The following is a 16,885-nucleotide window of genomic DNA, read 5'->3' as shown; positions in this document are numbered from 1 at the left end:
TGTGTGTGTGTGTGTGTGTGTGTGTGTGTGTGTGTGTGTGTGTGTGTGTGTGTGTGTGTGTGTGTGTGTGTGTGTGTGTGTGTGTGTGTGTGTGTTGTTTTTCTTTTCCACTGCCTCCTCTGCCCGGGGGTGAAATACCGGAGCCGTGACGTCAGCCAGGAATCAGGAAATGGGAGGGAGACCGGAGCCAGCACCGGGCCACTTTATAGAGCCGCACTAGTAGCTGAGGGCCCGGCAGGCGCAGGAAATGTGTAACCACCGTGAGATGCAGAGCGGGGGAGCTATGACCACCGCCTAGAGCGAATGGCCGGTGCGGGAGCTGGCTGGGGCTCCCGATGCTCAATCCCGGCTTGGGGTTAGTAGTTAGGGAGGCGCTGTCTTCCATGAGAAGCTGGGGACTGGAGATGTTGCGGCGCCTGCAATGCCCCACCAGGAGCGCTCCGGGCGTGTTTAAAAACATGGCTGCAAAACATATGGGTTCACGAGGCGCAGCTTGCCTTGAAGTCTTAAGTTCAAGCACCTCGCGAGACCAAAAACCTGAAGCAGCTTTTGCCGAATTCAGAGCCTCCTGATAGGCGACAGGGAGTGGAGCCAACGTGTTTGCACAGTGCCTTTCTCACCCAGCTGCGAGTTTGATTTCAGGATGTGGTTGGTGAGACACACTGGCCATAGGCCTGTTGCATGTGAAATTGTCGAGCGTCGAAAAACAGAGTACCAAGGCACCACTCCTGTTATAGCTGCTGGATATTTGACATATTCTTAGAGTCCACTCGCCAGCAGAAACCTGGAACTCACACTTTGGACACTATAAAAAATAGTGACATTGCTTCTCCGTTTTTCCACTTGCAGAGACCAGCGAGCTTCCTTGATTTAGATTGCTGATTGTAATTGCATTTCTATATCGCTTAATACCCGAGAGGAGTCCGAGAGGGATCTGCAGTGCGCTTGGTGTGGGTTTCGCGGTCTATGTCGAAAATATCCTACTGAAAGAGTGACACAAATGTTGCTCACATGCTGTGCTGCATAGCTAAATACATATAAGGTCCCAAAGGCGAGACAGATTGCATTGCAAATGCTTGTTCAGGGGTTATCTCCAAGATGCCCTCTGTGCATTTTTCATTAAATCCCGCACTGGCATTAGTGTGTGAATATTGTGCTGAGAAGTACAATACCAAACTTCTCCGTTTTCAGTGCAGCCATTATGGTGCTGTTTAGATTATAATGAATCTCCCAGCACCATATACTCTTAATTGCAGCTCTGCACTTACAATGTCTAAGAATGGACTTAGACACTGTAGGTGCACATGGCTCGTGCACCTGTACCCTCACTACTGATATATGGCTCCCAGCAAGAGGGGTGGCTGATCAATGCTTGGGCAGTGGTTTTTAGGCATGGCACACAGGGATGTGTAGTCTACAATAAGGAGCTGAAGGGGCAGAGAACAGGTCATCCCCCACTCAATACACTGTATACAACAAAGACCTGTTCACACTGTGAACGATTATTTCATACATCCGTTTCGGTTGTCATAGATATTGGACACTCTTTGCAGCTTGCGATGCTATCGTCTAAGCTATTCAACGGTGTAGTTCACTAAAAAGAAAGGAAGAATAAGAAATTTTGCGTACGAGGTAAGTCAAACTGACTATCAATGTGTAATAATCTTATGTCTCCGCCACCCAGATGTGGTGAAAAAAGGAGTGAAAAGGAGTGTTGGTGCCTCACGGTAGCGCCACCAAAGAGGGTTAAGCAGGATGGTACTCGCCTGCTACCTCAAACTCTCATCATCAGCTACCAACACTCCAAAAGCAAGAAAAATGTGTGTGAAACCAGTGATTAACTGTACAGGTGCTAGGGTGTGTAGTTGAAGAAAAAAGGAAGAAACAAAGAACTGTGCTATAATGTGTGCACCGTCTCGAACCCCTAAGTGATATATACTAATATCAAAAAATGAGCTAAATCACACTGGCTTGCATACTTTATTCTAAGCTGCGTGATAGCTCATATGTTAAAATGCCGACATGTTTCGTTACCACTGGACAAAACTCACGGCAACTTCTTCAGGGCGTGGGGTCTGTTCGTTTCACCCTGCACCTCCTATTTGTCAGTTAAAAACAATTCTGTAGGAGACAAAAGAAAACATACACAAACATAACAACACAGGACAGACTAGGTTGGTAACCTGTTATCTTAGGACAAATATCCTATGTATTGTATTACGGAACACCCTATAGCATATATTTACCAGGATGTTGCCCACCATGGGCATACCTTTACCCTTGAGTCCTTGCGGCTCTGTATGCGCGTTCAAGGCTCCACTTATTCCACTCCAAACGTGAGTCTGTAATGTATAATACATAGTGAGCATAGCATGCTTGATTACGTTTAATGTCTCATTCATGGTTAGTGCGGATGTATCTCCCTCCCGTCTCAGGTGGTTCCCCTACATCTAGGGATTTCATTAATAAATGCCTCATTTTTAGCGTCCCATTAAGATAATGTTGCCCTCAAAGTGGCGAGCCCTTTACACAGTTCCTCGACTCCCGTTCCGACCTCGATGTATCTAAATCTCATCTCCTTGACCTTTTTCGAGTCCGATTCCCCAAGTTTAAAGCCATCTGTCAAGACTCACCGTGAAAATGTTCGTAACTGGCGTTAACTCAGCCCAGGAACAACACGGCCATTCCATAGCGCGGTTTAAAAGCGTCACAGCGTGTACCACGTGATTGGTCTACGCTGGCAAAGGGCTCGGTGTAATGAAAAAGGGGGCGCCATTTAGGAATGGGAAATGGGAGATAGACTCACCGTGAAAGTGTTCGTGACTGGCATTTATTCAATTTAACGCCAGCACGGCCATTCCATTGCGCAATTTGTGAACTTCATTGCGTGTATCGTATAATCAGTCTACGCAAGTCCCATTAAAGCACAAGGCTCGATGTGATGTTAAAAGAGGTCGCCATTTTGCAATGGGGATTGCCATGTTATGCCTATCTCCATTTGTTGACGAGCATATATTACTGCATGTGTTTATTCCAACTTAGTGTAGAATGATGATCGCTAAGTGTACATCAACCTGTTTACAGCCTAAAAAATCCCCCCATACTGATGTATTTCGTGGGATACTCCTATGATTTACAGAAACGTACTCCTAATCATATTGGCTAAAACCCAGTTAAGGATATTGATGAATGCATATTTACAACCTTTAAGAGTATCCAAAGTGATGTATTACCTAGGATATTCCCACAGGTATGTATCCGGATGCAATTTGCCAGGGATAAAATGTGGTGAACCTACGATATCTAGTAACAGCAACTATGATGATAGCCCAGCAATTGAGGTTTTAATATACTGAGATTGCGTTAATGACAATTATGCCTCATTAATGTCACATTAATGTCACACGCTTAGTGTTGACTCGTTACGCTACTGGTATATTATTCATGGCCTTGGACTAAATACTAGTGGCCCTCAATGGTAGGGTATCATGAATCATGTATTCACCTTACTCCATTCAATAAGGTCGTTTAGTCCAATCTGGTCCACTCCCTCTTGATAAATCCAACGTGCTTCCCTGCTACTCAGTCTGGATTCAATATTAAACTGATCCCCTGTGACTCTTTCAAGCACTACCCAGCGCACTTCTTGAGCAGTGTGTTTTTGTGTTTGAAAATGTTGCACCAATTTAGTGCTCAATTTACCTGCACGGAGTGTGCTGAGGTGTTCTTGTATTCTTGTTTTTACCTTCCTGGTGGTAAGGCCGATGTAGTGAAGCTCACAGGGGCATGTCAGTCTATAAATCACATGCGAGGTGTTGCAGTTGCTAAATTTGTTTAGAAACCAGGTCTTATTATTTGCAAGAGTAACATTTTTAGTGGGCGATGTAAATACGCACACGGAGCAATTTCCACATGGGTAATGCCCCGGGGGGATGTTGGTTTCACGTGGACTTGTTTTGGGTCTGGTGTGGACCAGCCGGTCCCGAATATTCGCAGATCTTTTGAATGCAAAACGGGGGGGAGGCATTTGCATATTGGTGGTACTGAGCAGATGCCAATGCCTCCGAATAATTTGCCTGATTTTTGTGGAAAGTGGTCCAAAGGTGGTCACCACTGGAATACATTCACCTTTTTCCTTTGAGGTCTTTTCCAACAGGACTGCACGAGGCGTGTTGTATGCTCGTTTTTTTGCCTGTCTTATGACCTTCCTCGGGTAAGCTCGATCCTGCAGCTTGGTAGCCAAAACATTCGATTGTGCAGAATATTCCTGTATGGTAGAGCAGTTTCGGCGATATCTTAGAAACTGTCCTACGGGCAAGTTGTCACGGAGGGCCCTGGGGTGGTAGGAGCTATAATGTAAAAGAGAGTTTTTATCCGTTGGTTTATGGTGAACCCTGGTCACCAACCTCTCATCCTCTGCTGTGATGTCCAGATCCAGATAGACTGCTCTAGTTTTGCTCATTTCCCAAGTGAACTTTAAACAGTCGTCCTTTTCACTCCTTTTTTCACCACATCTGGGTGGCGGAGACATAAGATTATTACACATTGATAGTCAGTTTGACTTACCTCGTACGCAAAATTTCTTATTCTTCCTTTCTTTTTAGTGAACTACACCGTTGAATAGCTTAGACGATAGCATCGCAAGCTGCAAAGAGTGTCCAATATCTATGACAACCGAAACGGATGTATGAAATAATCGTTCACAGTGTGACACAGGGATGTGTGCCATGTCGACTCTTCACTTTGTCCTGTACCAAAACACGCAGCCTGCAAAGGGGGGGGGGAGGGGAGGGGAGGGGTGTGTATACGTGTGTCTGTGTGTGTGTATACGTATACGTGTCTGTGTGTGTATACGTGTGTGTGTGTGTGTGTGTATACGTGTGTACAGGACCTCTAAGGGTAGCACAGTAAGTGCTGCAGCCCTTAGAGGCCTTCCCTGGTCACAGTGTCCTGGTTACCTGTGGTACCATTTACCAGAGAGTGCCAATTGGGTTTGGTCTACAATGCAGGTTTAGGGAAAGAACATAGGCCGTGGGTACCTGATTGGCAGGATCCCAAGGCACACTCAGACAAAGCACATCAGCAGTTTAGCATAAAGTGGGGGCAACCATGCAGAAATAGGGCACTTTCACACAGTGGCACAATAAGTGCTGCAGCCCTTAGTGGTCTTCCCTGGCCACAGTGCTCTTGGTACCCATGTTACCTTTTACAAGTGTGAGAAAGTGGCTCTGTATATACTTTTCCTTAATAGGTACAGGATGTACAGAGTCCACAGTCCCCAAGGGTTTGACAGAGGCTAAAGTTAGATATAACCTTACTCTAAAGTGGTAGCTTGGTCGAGCAGTAAGGCAGTATCAGAGGATAGTGTAAAGCATTTATTGTACACTCAGTCAGCAAATGGTCTCACACACTCAATAACTGAACTCTAGGCCAATGGTTTACATATAAAAAATATATGCTTGTTTTATTTTAGAACCAACACTTGGATTTAAAATCTACTTTCTCAGAATGAGATGTTTTATATAAATACTTTTGGAATATGCAATTGACTTTTGTAAACAGTTACAAGTGGTTGCAATAGGCATTTTAAACACAACAATGCATTGAGCTCAATGGAAATTTCAAGTTATTTGCAACAGATTACTTTTTGGATTACTTTTGGAATTCCAGGACTGGATCCTAGATTCAGTCCTGGGTCAGTACTTAGAATCAAGTGATGAAAGTCAACTTAATTACTGTAATGATTTTTAAACAATATTTAGCTATTTTAAAAGTTGACACTTAGAAAATATTTCAAAGAAAACAGTCTATGATTCCCTATGGAAGAAAATTCAAGTTACAGGTACAGTATGTTCTTGTTACTTTTGTAATCCAGTACTGGGTGCCTAGATTCAGTACTGGGACCTTTATCCACAACAGGTAAGTAATTACGTTTTCAGATATTATACGATTTTTAAAGAATATTTAAAGATTGCAGAAATTGACAATTAGAAGATATTTCACAGATAAACAGTCCATGATTTCCTATGGAAGAAAATTGGGTTACGGGTAAGTACAGTTGTAAGTATTTTTCAGAGTCATTGCTGGGCACCAAGATCCAGCACTGGGAGTTCACCTAAGAGCAGGTGAGTAATTTCGTTTTCGTTACTCGACTGGTGTTTGGTGAATATTTTGAGATTTGAAAAGTCCACACTTAGAAGAAATTTCAGGAAAAAGCCAGTCAATGTTACCCTATGAGGAAAATCGAGTTATCGGTTTAAGGGTAAGTACTCGACTGGCAGAGTTGAGGTTCTGGGCATAGACTCAGGGGTCCCCCAGGGTCAGGTAGGTACAGTTGGTTCACCCTCAGCGACTCTAGGGCGGCCGGGTGCAGAGAGAGTTAAGCCCAATGTTATCCTATGAGGGATAGGGGGGGGGCCTTGGTTGGTGGCTGCTGACTGGCAAGCCACGCGGCTGTGGGAGCTGGGCTCCTGGTCACTTACTCAGGGCAAGTGGGGAAGTAGGTAGGTGTAGAGGTTTCACTGCCAGGGCCACTCGGGCGGCTTGGTGCAGGGTGCTTTTGAGCCTTCGGGCGCTCAATTGATTTCAATGGGAAATTTCCTGTTTAGAAAAAGACTGCAAGCTCGGGGTCGAGGATTCTTCAGGTGCCACCACCACTTCGAGAGGTAAGTTGGGTAGTTGGAGATTAGGTAGGTACCCCGGGATTGGGCACAGGGGGCCGCGGGGTGCCGCGTGCAGGGGTGCCTTTTGGTGTCGGGAAATCTTACCCTCTGTTGATCGCGGTTGGGGGGGCACTTTGTTCTGAGGCTGCAGGTTTCTTCAGGAGTGTCGAGGGAGGTCCTTGGGTGCTGGACTCGGGGTCACAGTCGCCGTGGGGTCATCCTCGTGGTCTTTGTTCACTCCGGCACTGGCCAGGCTTGGCTGGTGCAGAGTGTGCTGAGTTCGCGGTTCCGGGCTGCTGCCAGGGATTAGAGGTAGGTTTTGAGTAGAGCCTCTACTCATGGGAGTCCCAGGGGCTTAGAGCCAAAAGGTAGCCAGGCCCTCCGGGGTTTGTGAGGTTGCTGGCCACAAGAGAATCCGGGTTGGAGCAGGTTCGAGGGTCGACAGGCCGGTAGGGCTGGGGCCAAAGCAGTTGGTGTCTTCTTCTTCTTAGCAGCTGCAGGGCAGGTATTCTTTCTAATTGCTCTTCTTTGTAGTTTTGAATCTGGAATCTGGGGAAGGAAGGTTCAGGGTGCCCCTAAATACTAGATTTAGGGGCGTTACAGGTAGGTGAAGGGCAGGGGCCAATGGGTCCCTGTCCTGGGCTGGGTACACCGAACTTATGGCTCTTCGGCATGCATTGTCTAACAGCGAGGACCTTCTTACGCGACGTTCTTCCCCCCCTTTCGTTAGAGAGGTAAGGAGAAATTCCTTGGCCACTAAAAGTAAAAACGACCTGGCTATAGGTCTTTTGAATTGCAGATCCCTCCCGCGTCATGCGACAGAAGTCAATCTGCTTATCCAAGACTCTGCCCTAGACGTTCTGCTGCTAACGGAAACGTGGTTGACCCCTAGCTCCGATGCAGACATCGTGGAGGCCCTTCCGCCAGGCTACCTGATTTGTCATGTAGATAGACCAGAAGGGCGAGGGGGTGGCCTCTCCATTATTTACAGGAGTCTGTTTGTTTGTAGGGCACAGAATGGCCAACTCTCGGACTGTGAGAGCTGCCATTTTGCCCTCAGGATATCCCCGACTGTGTCCATATCGGGCCTGCTGATCTACCGCCCCCCAGGTGTCGTGGGCAATTTCGTGAGTTCCCTAGTTGAATCTGTTACGACTCTGGCCACATCGACGGCTAATTTTATGGTGTTGGGTGACCTTAATCTCCACTTCAACGAGCCCACTGACCAAACGGCTCTGGATCTCCAGAGCGTTTTAAAAGAGTGTGACCTGAACCTAATTAATTCTGGGCCTACTCACGAAAAAGGACACTTACTTGATCCAATGTTCTCGAACATCCCTCGCCTTATGGCGAAGCCCGCCCTCTCTCTCCCTTGGTCAGACCATTTCTTGGTCCCAGCCTGCTGGCTTATTGACCCACTACCGGTACGTACCAAACAGGCCTTCCTGGTGGATCGAGCCTGGTCCAGACTATCGGTGGAGAAGTGGACCTCGAAATTGGAAGATACGATCCCTCCTTGTGCGTCGGACCCAGTCACGGCCGACTCCAACATTAACAACTGGCTATCCGTCTCCCTTGATACTCTGATTCCGAAAAAGAGAGTCCAAAAGAGGGAGAAACGGGTTGGTTCGGCTCCGTGGTATTCGGTAGAACTACGCACCCTCAGGAAAGGATGTAAAAGGATGGAGAGGCTATGGAGGAAGAACTGGGACGATCATAGGAGAGAAGAATACCGTGCTGCAATGAGGGGCTACAAGTCAGCTGTACGACTTGCGAAAGCCCTTTTCTTTGAAGATCGGATTAAATCCGCTTCTAGCTCCTCCAGGGAAAGTTTTAGAGTGCTCAGAGAACTGCTCAAAGTTCCGGAGCCGGTTGCCATGCATGATAAACAAAAGAGCACGGAACTAGCGGAGTTCTTTCACACGAAAATTGAGAAGATTTTAATTTCTCTTCCCCAGCCCAGGTTATCGCAGGACTACGGCAAACGGATTGGGGGAACTCAGGACAGAGATAGCGCTCCCGGCCTTGACACCTTCGGCCCAGTGTTAGTGAGCGACGTCACCAAAACTCTATCGCGGATTAAAAGTGGCTCCCCCATGGACCCGGTCCCCATGAAGTTCCTTAAGCAGGTAACAGGGGCCATTGCAGCCCCCGTGACTGACCTAATGAACGCCTCTTTCACCCAGGGCCTGGTCCCACCCACTTGGAAAATGGCAGTTGTTAGGGCTCTATTAAAAAAATCCAATTTGGATCATACGGTCCTCTCGAATTTTAGACCCATTTCATTGCTGCCGGGCCTTGGCAAAGTCGCTGAGCGACTGGCCAATAAGCAGTTGTCTGCCTTTTTGGAGCTGAATGGTCTCCTCCGGCCATCTCAAACTGGATTTCGCCCGGGTCAGGGCACCGACACAGCTCTAGTGGCGGTCGTGGACGAGGCCAGACGGATCCTAGACTCAGGAGGATCAGTGGCAGTGATCCTCCTGGACCTCAGCGCAGCATTTGACACCGTGAGCCATCAGTTGCTGATACAGCGGCTGGCTGAGGTCGGGGTGTCTGGGGTGGCTCTGCAGTGGCTGAGTTCTTTCCTATCGGATCGAACGTACCAGGTCTGGGATGGATTGGAGAGATCTAAATCAATCCCCCTCCAGTGTGGAGTGCCACAGGGCTCCTCGTTGAGCCCTACATTATTCAATGTTTATATGGCCCCGCTGGAGGATGTAGTCTCCCCCTATAACATCAAAATCGTCAGTTATGCTGACGATACGCAGCTAGTCGTTTCTCTGTCCCATCTGGCCGACAACCCGGACATCTTGAAGTCCTGTCTGGTGGATGTCCATACTTGGATGGGAGAGTCCTCCCTCAAGCTAAACGGCTCAAAGACTGAACTACTGCTGCTGGGGAGTAAAGCTACCCTCCTTCCCCCACTCAGCTGGCCTGGTTGTATGGGTGAGCCTCCAGCCCCCAAGGAAGCAATTAAGAGCCTTGGAGTCTGGTTAGAACCGGACCTGTCACTCCGCACCCACGCCAAGAAAACAGCAGGAGTGTGTTATGCCTTACTTAGGTCGGCTCGGAAAATCTTCCCTCTTCTTCCGTTAACATCAAGGAAATTGCTGATTCAGGGTCTTATAACATCTAGACTTGACTATAGCAATGCTATTTTCTTGGGCGCCCCTGAATCTACCTTCAAGATCTTGCAACAGGTCCAAAACGCGGCGGCAAGGCTGCTCATGGACATCCCGAGGACGCAATCTGCGAAGCCGGCACTAAAGGCATTGCATTGGCTCCCTGTGCGGGAGAGAGTGACTTTTAAGGCACTTTGTACTGCTCATAAAATCCTCTTGGGGAAAGGCCCCCTCATCCTAAAAAACCTTGTTACGGCATACAAAGCAAGCAGAACGTTGCGCTCAGAGAGGCAACACCTCTTGCTTGTTCCTAGAGTAAAAAAGGCCCGCACTGGCGGAAGAAGATTCTCATTTAATACGGCAAAGCTTTGGAACTCGCTCCCGCTTAAACTACGCGCTGAGACCTGCACACTGCGCTTCCGCAAAGGTCTTAAAACCTTTTTATTTCCCGGATAATGTGTCAACGTTGTTCTCCATCTTGTATCGGATGTTTGTCTGGAAGCGCCGGGATGCCCAAGGGTAGCTGCGCGCTATATAAGATTTTAAATAATAATAATAATAATAATACACCCCCTATCCTGCATATCTCCTGTGGGAGGGGGGCAGGAGCCTAGTCCTGATTGGGCAGGGCTTCCCATCTTCACGATGGCGAGAGCTCGGAGATGTGCTTCACCTCGCCTCCCCCACCTGAGGGGTGGGGTTAGTAGGCTGGCACATCCCCTATCCTTATTTGGGGTTTCCGGACAAGCTTCCCGCCAGAGTGGGGGGTTGCAGTGGCCTGGGGAAGCTCACAGAGGCGGCATGCCTTTGAAGCTTCCCCCTGCCCATCCTGGGGGAGGAGATTTAGCACCTCGCCCAGGATGTGCATTGTTGCAGACACAGGAGAGCAGGGGCTCTCCTACCCAGGGGTCCAGCAACATGTCTGCTGTGTGGCAGCCTAGGCAGCCTCAGAACAGACGTGGATTGTAGTTTTAGGTCTCAGGGGGCCTCTCTAAGATGCCCTCTGTGGTGCTTGGTACATTAAATCCCACACTGGCATCAGTGTGGATTTAATGTACTGAGCAGTTTGATACCAAACTTCTCAGTCTTCAGTGTTGAAATTATGGTGCTGTGGAGTTCGTGTTTGACAAGCTCCCAGCACCATATATTCTTAGATGGTAGCACTGCACTTACAGGACCCAGGAATGGGCCTCGGTACTGTAGGGGCATAGGGCTCCTGCCTCTGTGCCCACACCACTGGCATATTGCACCCAGCTGGAGGGGTGGCTGATGTATGCCAGGGCAGTGTAGGTTGTGGGCATGGCACACAGGGATGTGTGCCATGTCGACTCTCTGTTTTGTCTTGTATCCAGACACAGCCTGCAAGAGCAGTGTGTGTGTGTTAGGGTACAGGGCCTCTAAGGGTGACACAATGAGTGCTGCAGCCCTTAGAGGCCTTCCCTGGTCACAAGGCCCTGGGTACTTAGGGTACCATTTACCAGGGGCTGACATGTGGCCAGGGTATGCCAATTTGGGTTTTGGCTGTTAGGCAGTTTTTAGGGAAGGAACACAGGCCCTGGGCACCTGATTGGCAGGAGCCTAGGGCACAACAAGGAAAAGTGCATCAGCTATTAGGCAAAAAAAGGGGGGGGGGCTTACTGCAACAGAAACCCACTTTCTTACAACAAGGGAATGACATGTGGCCAGAGAGGGAGGTGCCAATTTGGGGTACAAGGTGCAGTTTTGGGAAAGAACACAGGCTCTGGGAACCTGATTGGCAGGGACCCATGGCACATCAAGTCAAAGTGCCTGAAATGTTTAGCCTAGCAATGTAAACAAATTAAACTTCTGTTTACAGATCTCGCAGAAAAATTAATACTGGTGAGGAGAGGTGTGCTCGAAGCCAGTGACACGGTGGCTTGGGTCAGAGAAGAGAGTTTAGATACACATACTTACTTGTATTCTCAGAAGACAGCGCTGCGTTGAAGTCTTTTTCTGTTTCAAGTGCATGTTTGACGGAGTGAGTGCATTGCAGCCATTGGGAGGGGATGTGAACAAGATTCATAGCCCTGATGTTATCAGAGTTGTGAGCAAGTTAACCCATGAACGCTCGAGTGCAGTTACCAGGAGGGTGTATTTCAGTTGGAGTTCTGATGTCTTCTGGGAAGTCTGCTTGTTATCCGTTTGTGTGAAAAGGTTGATTAAAAAAAATGGTTGGGGAAAGCAAGTGGGGAAAAATGCTTTCAGCTGGAAAAAAGCAACTTAATGGCATCTGCATTTAGTATAATAGGGTGACCCTTTGCCCGTCAGAACCTGTGTGTATGAGAATGTGGAGAATGTTGGTTCCATCGGGTACAGGATTGATTCTTGGTTTACTGAATATTAACCAATCAAAAACAATACTCAAACCTTTCAGTAATAATTGATGAAAAGGAAAGCGAACAAAAGACAAAAACAATGAGTCAAAAAACAAAGAACACACCAAAATTGACTTAATTGAAGTCTGTATTCAAGGATAAATTCATAGTTTTTTTAACTTTATTTATTTTCTTCTTCATTTTATGATGTCGAGATTACATTAGAAGGCTGTGCAATTTCATGAACATACAATTTTTTCCAACGGCGCAAGTGATGTGGTGAAAAAAGTGCTAAAAAGTGAGCAAGATGTATACAGTGCTGTAAGAATTGTTGAAAGAGGTCATTTAAAGGACATCTATCCCTAGGTATATGAAGCTCCGCACAGCTTGGAATTTTACGTTTCCATTTCACGTGGGGCGGAAGAGAGTACGGTCAGGATTGTCACAAGCACGTTGACGTTTCGACCCAGAGTTGCGTGATTGAGAATAAGGCACAGCGGGTCTTTCTCAGGACAAGGCGATACAAGGGACAGCCAGAATTAATGGAAGACAAGTCCTCGCGGAATGGTCCACCATGGGTTGGACTCAGTGGTTCCCAGGCAACTGCTCTGGAACTGAAAACGTCTATATGTTTGTGACAATCCTGACCCTACTCTCTCCACCCAATGTGAAAGGGAAATGTAAAAACAAAAAAAAAAAACATTTTTCTGATAGAGACTACTAGCTGCAGATTCCTTAACATAGAATTATCCCCAGGCGTGAGACTGGATCTGTAATATTTTGCCACAGCATCTCTGTGCGCCAAGGACGTCACATCCGCGGACGACGTCAGGCCGGGGTCGCGTGGTACCGCCCCCGGCGTGCAGAGATGCTGTGGAAAAATTTTCCGGATCCAGTCTCACACCTGGGTATAATTCTACGTTAAAGAATCTGCGGCTAGAATCATCTCTACCAGATACATCGTTACTGATGGTAAGTAACTTGTACATTTATCTTTGAAAACAGACTTTGATTAAGTCAATTTTGGTGTGTTCTTTGTTTTTTGACTCATGGTTGTTGTCGTTTGTTCTCCTTCCTTTTCATCAATTATTACTGAAAGGTTTGAGTAGCGTTAATGGAATCAGCAGCAGGTCCAATAAATCCCCCCTCCACCCCAAAAAGGGAACAAACCTCCCATTCATCACCAGTGTCTCCTTTGTGAATTTATGTAAAGCAACAGGTGGGCTATGTCTAAAGATCCTGTTTGCAAATACAATCTTTTCGTAGCCCAGCGTCTCATTCAGTATGGAAAGGTGCTACAAAGTCAATGCATAGCATGCGCACAGCTGCAAAACAAAAGGAATACTTAACATTAGGAGTAGTTTTGCAGTTTAAAGAGTTCCTGGATACACATGTCACCCCCTCCCTATCTCCGGGTGAGAGACTTTATAACATGGGTTAGTAAGAATTACTTTTTTAAGTACGGTGACATAATCATTGCTTTTTTAATTAGTACATTGATTTAGCACCTTTTTTTCAGGCCACTTCACCAGCACAGTAAGTTCTACATTGTCTAGAAGAAGCTTTTTTGAAAAATTCGCGCATATAGTTTTGGCTCTTTTTGTTTAATGTATTCTGGTATTTGTGTAATATGCACACCATCTCTACTGATTCATTGACTGGTTTAGTCTGCTATCTCGCTTTGTCCTTGAGCTTATCTGTACATTGCTTTTAGAGGTGAAAGCTTACACCTGCTGTTTGGGCACCCAATCTTACTAGTTCATTTAATCTTTTGGAATTATCATCCCGCATGTAATCCTGCCCTGCTATTGACTATATAACCGTTTTTGTGTCCTGTCTTTTAACCAGTAAAACTTTGTTTGGTGTCCTTTTCTCTTGTTTTTCAAGTCAAGTATTTCACCTTAGTCTTAAAATACAAAAAATGTGTTCTCTTGGATGAATTGCTACATCATTGGGCTGACTTTTCTTAGTGTATGTTTAGGCAAGTGGCTGTGAAGTCTTGGTTGGAGTTGTGTGGTACTAAACATACCTACTCCCCGGCCTGCTGGAATACTAGAGTTTACATAAGCTCCACATACGACATTGCTCTCCCACAATAATTATATTTGTGTTTGCTCATGTGCACAAGCTTGTATGTACATAGGTATTGAAGGAAGATTTTAGTTTTCACGTAATCGATTAGTGTTTCTTTAATGCTCATTATTTGAAGTTTGGGGAGAGGGTCATATCTGTAGTAACTAATATTTTCCCCTTCAGTGACCGTTTACCTACTAAACGGTTTCTTTTTTTATTTAGGAACCTAATGGAGAGACTCCTTCCTCATTGTATAGAGTTGCAGCAGTACTTCTTCAACATAATCTTATAGCTTTAGATGACCTTTACACACATGTAAGTAATCTTTTTGCACTCTATATTTACGAATTGAGTTTCTTGTTGTTGTATGGCTGTTTAATATTTGGTGTTAATAAAATCATTCCCCTGAAATCTGAGCCTGTTCAATCTGTGCTTTGCATATAGTGTTGTAATAGTCAGCATAAAGCTGAATATTGTTTTTTTTAAACTATTTGAGTATGTGAATTTAATCTTGTCTAAACCCCAGATTTATTTTAATATTGCATTCTTTTGTTGGATGTTAGTTTTGTTTTCCTGTGATGAAAAAGGATTTTTTTTTTAAAGCTTGTTTTTTTTCCTATGGTTTTAGAGATTGCAATTCACTGTGTGCCACTCAGCCTTTCAAGCACCTCCCAACTCTAAAAATATAGTTTTTAGAATGTATGCGAACTGCCGAAAGGATGGCGAAGTGGAAGGGCAGTGATTAATTTTTTTGTTGTAAAAAAATCCTTTGTTTTACCATGTAGAGTTCTGCCATTGAAAGATATTCCAAAGTAGTCCTATCTCGCAATGATGGCTTTTACAGTAGAATTAATATAAACATTTTCCATGCTTGTCTTGATCAACCTCAAATTATCTCTGGTGTTCAAATCATTAAGTAATGTTATGACAGTTTTAAGCCATCAGGGTTTCCGAGCATTCTGAGGTGCCCTTGGGGGAATTTTTCCTTTGTCCTTTGGCTGAAGTTGCTCTACCGGTTCTAATACGGATACTCCTCAATGCCTAGGATTTATTCAACCCGATTTTTTGACATGAGATGTTGGGCCTAACAGTTATGTGAGAATACTTAAAGGGCTATGCGCAGACCTAGACCGTGTCAGTGAGGCTTTAAATCTGTCATTATATCAGATATTCTGTGAGGCTCTACACTATTTTTCCAGCTCTGTTGACCATGGCCTTAGTCACAACTGCTCGATTCTGCCGCTGTGCTTTTCTAGGGGGTAATCTTGGATTTCACTACAAGACCGAAGGCTACTATTATGCATAATCTTTTATTGTGTCCGTGAAGCTGTAAATCTGACGTTATTGCAGATGTCCAGTGAGACATGTACAAGAGGATGAGATCATAATGTTCTAGTTGGCATAAGATGTGTTTTTGTATTAAACAAAATTAAGTTAAGTTTTATAGTATGAAGTTTCTTCTGAAGGCGAGTAGGTCTTGGGTCTGTCGTAGGTGGGTTGGGAGGGTGTTCCAGGTTTTGGCGGCGAGGTAAGAGAAGGGTCTGCCGCCGGCAGTCGTACGTTGGATGCTGGGGACATCTGCGAGGGCGAGGTTGGCGGAGCGGAGCTGGCGGGTGGGGGTGTAGAAGCGGAGTCTGCTGTTCAGTTAGGCTGGTCCGGCGTTGTGGAGTGCTTTGTGTGCGTGGGTGAGGAGCTTGAAGGTGATCCTCTTGTCGATGGGGAGCCAGTGCAGCATAAGCAGCATTTATGTTTCAGTGCCAGTGGTGTATTTCTGCACCATATACTCTGGCCTTATAAGGAAAGTCAAATGTGCCAACTATGTTTTAAGCCAATTTTTACATGTTTTTGGTATAGAGTACATACACAGGGCACTGGACCAGCAGTAGAGTATAAGATTAGTAGCCGGTGTGTTTCCCCCAAAAAATGAAAATAATTAGGTGTGATGACGCCAACATTTTTAATAACCTGCCCTCTTTCCCCTCTTGTTGTGTGCCTCACTGGCCTTGAGGGATTTAGGGACAGTGACTATGCACCAGCAGTTGTAGGTGTCGGATCCTGAGTGCTCATTCAGGCATTGTTTTTGCATGGTTTGTGCTGGACAAGTATTAGCACCGTTCTATGGTTTAGTTCTAGGGCATCCTGAGATATCTTAATATGGCTCATATTTAAAAAAAAAAAAAAAAACTACGTGAATTTTGCTCCTGGTTATTTGTTTTCTTGACATGAAAATCCAGCTTTTATTTTCAATTAAATGCTAAAAGATCATTTTGATTATATTTCCTCAGCTTCTGCCGATGGATAACACAATTCTTGAAGAACATAAACGAGAAATTATGGAGGCAAAGCAAATAGTTCGAAAACTTACCTTGGTAATATTGTCTTCTGACAAAACTGATGAGAAAGAGAAAGAAAAAGAAAAGGAGGAGGAAAAAACAGAAAAGGTATTTAAGCAATGATGTTCTTTGTTCCAGGGTGCTGCTTTGAAAGAAGTTTTATTATTCATTTGTGTGTATGTATGTATGTACACATACATATTTACTCTATCCTTAAGCTCATCTATACATTGCCCTTGGAGTAGAAAGTTTGGACCTGGTGCTTGGGCGCCACTGGGCAGTCCTAGTTAGGGCCATGTTCCAATAGGACTAATAAATGACACACAACTCAAAAAGTTGATCCACACGCATTTTAGAAA

General features: G+C 45.6%; 1 protein-coding gene across 2 annotated transcripts in view; it reads left to right on the top strand.

Moving 5' to 3' along the window:
• Positions 1-16,885, top strand: part of THOC2 (THO complex subunit 2) — a 1,568,999-nt gene that overhangs the window by 320,062 nt on the left and 1,232,052 nt on the right. For both annotated transcript variants that reach the window (XM_085608126.1, XM_085608125.1), the window contains exons 9-10: positions 14,416-14,508; positions 16,479-16,634. In XM_085608126.1, coding sequence (XP_085464252.1) covers positions 14,416-14,508; positions 16,479-16,634 — 249 coding nt within the window. The remainder of the gene's footprint in view (positions 1-14,415; positions 14,509-16,478; positions 16,635-16,885) is intronic.

Source organism: Triturus cristatus, chromosome 5_2 (assembly GCF_964204655.1).
Source record: "Triturus cristatus chromosome 5_2, aTriCri1.1, whole genome shotgun sequence".
Taxonomy (NCBI): Eukaryota; Metazoa; Chordata; class Amphibia; order Caudata; family Salamandridae; genus Triturus; species Triturus cristatus.
The sequence above is the reverse complement of the archived record's forward strand: the minus strand, read 5'-3'. Positions and strand labels throughout refer to the sequence as shown.